This window comes from Sorghum bicolor, chromosome 8 (assembly GCF_000003195.3).
Source record: "Sorghum bicolor cultivar BTx623 chromosome 8, Sorghum_bicolor_NCBIv3, whole genome shotgun sequence".
Taxonomy (NCBI): Eukaryota; Viridiplantae; Streptophyta; class Magnoliopsida; order Poales; family Poaceae; genus Sorghum; species Sorghum bicolor.
The window spans coordinates 54,647,321-54,654,881 of record NC_012877.2 but is presented as its reverse complement, the minus strand read 5'-3'; the positions used below and the strand labels follow the sequence as shown (position 1 = coordinate 54,654,881).

The 7,561-nt window shown below is 37.9% G+C and overlaps 1 protein-coding gene across 1 annotated transcript; it reads right to left on the bottom strand.

The window, feature by feature from the left end:
• Positions 889-5,965, bottom strand: LOC8068811 (nucleoside diphosphate kinase 2, chloroplastic). Its single transcript, XM_002442252.2, has 7 exons — positions 5,688-5,965; positions 2,866-2,919; positions 2,679-2,765; positions 1,961-2,041; positions 1,751-1,863; positions 1,565-1,614; positions 889-1,244 (listed from the first exon to the last, which is right to left on the bottom strand). The coding sequence occupies exons 1-7, from the start codon at positions 5,901-5,903 to the stop codon at positions 1,177-1,179; spliced, it is 669 nt and encodes a 222-aa protein (XP_002442297.1). The 5' UTR covers positions 5,904-5,965; the 3' UTR covers positions 889-1,176.

Genomic DNA, 7,561 nt, shown 5'->3' with positions numbered 1-7,561 from the left:
AAGGTTCTCCTGGCAGAGGAGGGCCCTGACTTAGAACAAGGTGCTTCTTCCTATGATAATGATAATCGACAGGAAAGCAGCTCAAAGGGTGAGCAACACCAGGGAATCCAACTGCAGCAGGCCTTGATAGACTTGTGCTGGGTGGCATACAACAAATGGATTATTGATGAAGACGACCAAGATTTGACTCGACAGTTCAACGAGATCGCAGCCAAGATATGTTCGGGACAGGGGATGCCTCACAAGACTTTCGAATCACTTGTGGTAAAAGCACAAGATAGACTTTGGAAGGAGAAGGAGAGGGCTTCAAGCGAAACATGAGTAAAGACGACTGCGGTCGAAAACCTGAAGCGTGAAGCCTCCAACATCTGCAATGCACTTTGCTCCTTAAGGTTGAGGATTCTTAGTATAAATGTCGTAAGACTGAAATCATCAAACACAAATGGCACCTGTTTATCTTGTGTACTTTGTTAAGTTTCATTTTGCCTTGAGAACATTTTATTATGCCAGTTATCCTCTCTTTTCATGCGTCTATTCTTTTAAAATAAAAATGGGATATAGGATTGGCTCCTCAGTGCTGGTGCACGAATATTGTAAGAATCTTTTGTCATTGTGTGCGTTTATCATTTGTGGTATTTGTTTTCTTTTCTTCTATTTTTCTTATTACTACGGATGACAAGAATCCATGTCATTGTGTGAATTTATAGGACTGACACATATATATCAGCTAGCTAATTTCATTGTTGCTGGGTACTTGTCCACGACTACCTTATCTAGATGCATACATGTGAAGAACTGCACCAACAGTAGTGACCGCCTTTCTCTAAGCTGGACTTTAATACATGTTTTTTTCGGACATCATTGTATCTGAAATACAATACAATGCACTAGTTTTAAAACTATCTTGCCTTTATTTCATTCAAGACCTTACATGTAAATGTGAGAAGAAATTAGCTTCTCAACGAGAACTGATCAAAGGTTTCAGTTGCACAAATCATACTGAAACTCATACATTGCAAAAGGAACCTCCAGGTAAAGGGTACCGATAATTAGAGCCCTCATGAGCTAATTTTCTTAGCCGAACTAAACTCATACACTCATACATGGCTCCTTGAATCAAATTGAACGGACAAAAAAAACATTGAATACAACTCTCAAAGTGATGATTAGCAAGGGTTACTCTATAAGCCAAGGTGTTTGAACTGATTCCCACTGGCAGAGCTCGCCTTCTTTGAACCACAGAGCTGCAAATAGGAAAGCAGTTTGAGCTCGTCATCCCATATTGTTAAGAATAATAGCTGGCAGGACAAAACAAATTTAGGTCCAACCTAATATGCATTCCATATCACTAAGTACATATACATGACACTATATGTTTCATATTCTTAATCCTGCTCCTGATTGTCAGTCAACAAATCCGATCCTCAGTGCAGTTCTCAAAGTTTGAACAAAACATTATTATACCTTGTCATTCCAGTAGTGTGGCAATTGTTTAAAATGGTCATCGACTCAAGAAATCACCTAAAAGCGACATAGAATCATAATGAATTATTGCAGAACTTACCAATTTCACGCTTGCCGTTATCAGGACTATCACTTCCGTGGACAACATTCCTGAAACATTCAGTTCCATCATAATTTATTTGATATATGCAGGTAAAAGTGTAAGCACGTTCCAACTAAAGTTTAACAGGTGAGTTACATGATTAAATGTTATAATATATAGACATGGAAGAGGGTGGCTGCCAACCTTCCAGTTTGAACCGCAAGATCACCCCTTATGGTCCCTGGTTCAGCTTGAAGGGGATTAGTAGCTCCTATTAATTTGCGAGCTGATGCGACAACACCATCACCCTCCCAGGCCTTACAGGATAGAGAACAAGATTCTAGCTGTGAACTCCGCATTGGTGAAAGTGTGGAGTTGCGAAAAATATGTCTAGCTCATAAGAAAAATATATACCATGCAGACAACAGGACCAGAAGTTATGTAATCGATCAGTTTAGGAAAGAAAGGTTTATCCTTCAAATCCTTGTAATGCTCCTGAGAGAAAAGGAAGGGTGAACAAGACAATATATGAAATTATAAGTGAACTGATGCAACATAATGAAGTCATGGGTCTATTTTGATGTGAAAACAAATGTAACATTGTGTGCACCTGCGAAGTACAGAAAGAATTCAAGAAAGTTGACTAGATTCCATTCGCTTTTTAGTGAATGTTAAGAAAAAGATGAAAGTGTGAAGTTGATGAAGAAGAGAGATGTGGGCAATGTCTTTATCAATGATTTTGTACAAAAAAGAACATAAGAAAGAGCAGCCACTTGATGAAAAAGAATGATAGGTTCAGGCAGTAACTCATTAATTCATTATGTCACTTAATATAAGAAAAAATGGCAATCACGCGCTATTACAACACCAGATCAGTACTTAAAAATGCCAAAAATCAAAGATAAGCAGTAAAATTATGAAACTAACAGAAGATCAGGAACTTCCTTACGGGAATAACTGATGAATAACATAATAAAAGTTGGACAGTATTTCTATGTAGAAAGGATACACATAAGGATCCTAAGCCAAAATTTGTGGCACTGGGAGATATATTTGACAGCCAAAGATGTGATGAGTAACTTTGCACGAACCATGATAGTTGTGCAACATTGATGTGTTTTGGGAAGCAAACCTGAGCCAAGTCCTTGGGGCACTGGAAAAGTTTTAAGCCTTTCAACAAAAAACCTTTCTTCTCAAAGCGAGAAATAATCTCTCCAACCTATATGCATCAGATACAGTATTTTTATCTGAACTGAAACACAAAAGAAGGTAAGGAATAGCAACATACTGGGAAAAGTGTGGGTGTGGGGAATGCATACCAGACCACGCTGAACACCATCTGGTTTGATCATAATGTAGCTTTGCTCAACCTCCTACATACAGATTGTAAGTTCTTTTTAAGAAAGGTCTCATTACGGATAAGTAAGAAACTAGATGAAAGTACAGTGCTCAACTTCTCATAATTGAGGTCACAGGATATCAGCATCACCAAAAAAATTCAAACATTTCATGACTTCTAGACTTATTTGTAGAAAACAAAAAGGATGATAGGGTTTCACAGAACGAAAGAATAAGTGTGATGCCTTCAATCCTTAGGCAAAGTATGCAAAACAGATGGCAACAGAAATAAGACATTCTGTAAATTCATGATAAAACCGCTGAAAAACGACAACCAGTGGCGGAGGGAAGGGGGGGCTGAGGGGGGCCTGGCACCCCCCAACCTTCCCATAACTCCCTTAATACATCCCATAGATTAGATGTTGAATTGTCTAATTAAGTAGTTAATAATATTATCTGTACTAAGATTTTTATTCTTATTTCATATTAATCTATAATAGTTTCTTATACAAATAAAATCTAGATCTTTCTAATATTTTCTTCATATCTTTTATTTTTATTATTGTCTACCCTTAATACATCCCATAGATTAGATGATGAATTGTCTAATTAACTAGTTAATAATATTATCTGTACTAAGATTTTTATTCTTATTTCATATTAATCTCTAATAGTTTCTTATACAAATAAAATCTAGATCTTTCTAATATTTTCTTCATATCTTTTATTTTTATTATTGCCTATCAAACATTAGTTTGTCCCCTACTACATACTCTAATTAGCTAGTTAATTAAAAATCAGTGTTTTTCTTGTTTAATCCTTTTAAATTGATCCCCAATAATGGGATCTATATTATTTAGCATTAGTCTTCCTATTATCTTTCTTATCTCCTAAGTTTTTGTCATTATTTGTCTAAACTATAAACGGTTATTTAGCTCGTGTACTCAACTTTTAAACACTAACAATGGTATGGTGTTTCTGTTTAATCTTCTATTTAAATGACCATTTTACCCGTTTAAGTGATCGTCTTGGCTGAGGCTAAACGACATGCAACTGGTTGTGTTGTCATTCAATGTTAGGATCTAGTGCTAATTAATTTTGCCCCCGTTTAACTACTTGTTTTATTGTGATTCTTTTCGTGTCCAAAGAAATAGATTGATTAGGTGAAGGTTAGAGGCCTAAGACTAATTAATTTATCTTTATTTTTTTAGTTTTTCTTCTTTTTTTTGTATCGTAACGCAAACATTTATTTTGCTGCTATGTACACCTTTGTCATGTAATATTTTGATACACATGATTGTTCTTGGTTTGCACAGCCCCCCCTATGTTCACATTCTAGCTCCGCCCCTGACGACAACTATGACTGATTGTAGTGTAGGGATATGTTTGTATGAAGAGAAGCATGCTGCACCAAGTTTGTTTCCATGTGTGCACTCTATAACAAAAAAAGTGAAATTGCTTCCCTAAATGAATCATTGATGACCTGAATCTGGACATTCAAGGGCAGATGGATGAAACTACTAGCACTATTAACCCAATCACATGTGCATGGAACTTGTGTGCACAAAATGGTTTCCTATAACGTCAACAGGAATTGGTGGAAGGACTAGATTAGGCTTGACATCTAGTTGCCTTTGCTATGTTTTGAAGATCTGTTGACACAACAAAATTAACTAACTTGGAAGTATTTGGAATTCCACAATGTACCACTAACATGAGTAAAACCATTTAATTTAATTAGCACATATAATGTTCCGTTGAAAAATAGGTTGCCAGAGAAAACTTTGCTTCCATTGTAAAATTACTGTAAGTGTCCACTGTCCAATACATGGTGGGATAATTTCAGCAACCCTGCAGTCAGTCCACAGGTACCCTTGCATTCGTCAGAAGAAAGCAAAGCAAGGTAAAACTTTGGCTGGAAACAAGAACATTACACTGGGGTCACATAAGAAGTGGAAGATCAATCCACTCAAAAGTTGATATTAGTAACCTCATAACAGCAGACACGTTGTGACTACATATCAATAGCGACGAAAACCCAAGTCCTCTTGATAATTTACAAAACGGAGCATGTTTGAATGGTGCATTTTCAGCATTGACTGCGACAGGAAGCCCAAAATCTCAGCATCACCTCATTCCTAATTCCTGGCATGATAATCGTAGAGAATTCAAGAATCCATGCTAAAAGCCTAGGTGGAATAAAAAAAAATTGATCATTGCGCAGTGCATTTCCCCTTTAGTTCAGCTGCTCTGCATAACCTATCCACGAGGCACTAGACTATAATCCGAAAACGTAAGAGAAACTAAAAAAAAATGGAGAATTATGGGGTAGTTTGTACTTTGTAGGTACACTTACTTTATTGGGAAAAAATCCAAATTGAAGCTAATCCAATACATAAAAGATCATGTAAGCCTACGAAAACCATAAGAGCAACTACAGGGACCGTCATTGTCTTTTTCTTCTTCCTCTTTCTTCTTCCTTTGGACAGAGACACAATTAGAGCATCGAGGTGGTTATCTTAGTGTGTCATGCACATACAAGGGAAGAGAGAGAAGGAGCTGAGGGTGAAATATGGGTGCCCAGCTAAATATGGGGTCAGAAGTAGGGGCTGGGCTGGAGTAATGTTTTTAGCCAGCCCATATTCTGCTGGAGTTGCTCTTGCTCTGCTGGCCGGCCCTAATCCTCGAACACACGAGCAGAAAGAAAAGCAGCAGAAACCAAAATCAACCTCGTCACCATTTCTCCCGCCCTCGAGGTAATGCAAGTACCCAATCAGACCAAGTATGCAGGGGAGGGACCAACCGAGGAGGCGACGATGCGGCGCGGGACGGCGCGAGCCCTGGCCGCCCTCCCGCTCCCCGCCGACGCCGTGCTCAGCGCCAGCCCGAGCCGGCCACGGGGCGTCGTGGAAGCGGCGGCGAAGGAGAGGGATGCCGTCGGCCGCAGCGCGCAGGAGGGCCGGCGAGTGGACCCTGCAAGGGGCGGCGCCGTCCTCGCGAGCGCGGCCATGGTCTCCATCCCTTTCCAGCGAGCAGAGCACGCGATTTTTGGATTAGGAGAGACAGCTGACGACCAGTACAGCACAAGGCGCCGTTTCTTAAGTACAGCCAGGAAGCCGCTTCACCTGAACATTTACGTATATATAGTTTACGCTTTCAGAGCTCCAACCAAAGAGTGGTTGATTTGAATGCTGCAACTTAAGCCTTGTCACCCAAAATTCAAAAACTATTCAAGATAAGAAAAAAGTTTGCCTTTAAATGCATGGAATCTTACGATACATGCATGAAATATTAAATATAGATAAAAAATAACTAATTGCATGGTTTGTCTGCAATTTGCGAGACGGATATCTTAAACCTAGTTAGTCCATGGTTGAACAATAATTATCAAATATAAACAAAAGTGTTATAGTATTCAAAAAGAAATTTTTATATTAGAAGCACAATTCCATCCATACATTATCAAATCTATAGATCTGCTATTGTTTCAATATATCCATTATTCTTAAAAAAGTAAATAGTGTTCGATGCAATTGTAATTGCTCCCACAAATATCATTTTGTCAAATATATATAAATGGTATCAAATAATAGCTTGGAATTATTAATGGCCACGAAAGAGTTCTTCGATGAATATTATTTTTCTATCTCTAATCGCTGGTGGTGTTGGAGCTAACCATGTGTAATAGTGCAGCATTCCACGTACAACATAGACAAAGTTGAGTTAAAAATAAAAGTTTAAAGAATAGAATACACTTTGATAGCTTATAAATGAAATAGAGACCAAAATACAAAGTTCGAGGATTAAAATGATCATTTTTATAGTTTTAGGATGAAACTGAGTCTAAAAGTAGAGTTTGATGACTAAAACAGCCATTTTAAAAATTCAGAGACGAAATTGAACCTCGAGTAAGGTAATAGTTGAGGGACCAAAATGACTATTATACCTATAGGCACGTTTGGCTTCTTCGTCGGCTTTACTTGTCATCTCGCTTAATAAGGCAAGGTTTGCTAGCATAGGAGCCAATCCGGCTCTCCCCCACCAGCAAACAGAACTTGTGAGTCCAAAGGTACACTAAGAATCAAACCATAGATTTGTATCTTAGAACCACACACGCCTATGTTTGATAGACTTGTGACACTTTTGTGTGGCTTTGATCCACACATCTCCATTTCTACGTAAAAACACACACAGACACACCATCCATTTAATATGGTACATTTTGCCGTAGGTGTGGCAACCAACCAAATAGTTTAATTTGTCAAGATTTAGATATCTTATAACTAGGAGGATTTCCCGGTCCGTGCGTTACCGCGAGTATGAAGAAAAAATATAAATAAGTTAGAATGTATATTGTCTAGTTGAACAACTTGTATGTTTAGAGAATTAGGTAAATTGCTAATGTGGATACTACAATTGATGAGTTAGTGGATTTTAATTGTGTATAACAATGGATTGCCTAGTTGGATAGCTTGCATGTTGAGAAAAATAGATAGTGAGGTGTGGTAGTGGATTACATAGTTGAATAACTTGTTTATTGAGAGGAGAAATAGATAGTGACATTTTGCTTTCTAAAAGAATAAAGCCTTGTTCAGTTCGCAAAAAATTTTAGGTTTCGCTACTGTAGCACTTTCGTTTATATATGACAATTATTATCTAATTACAGAGTAACTAGGC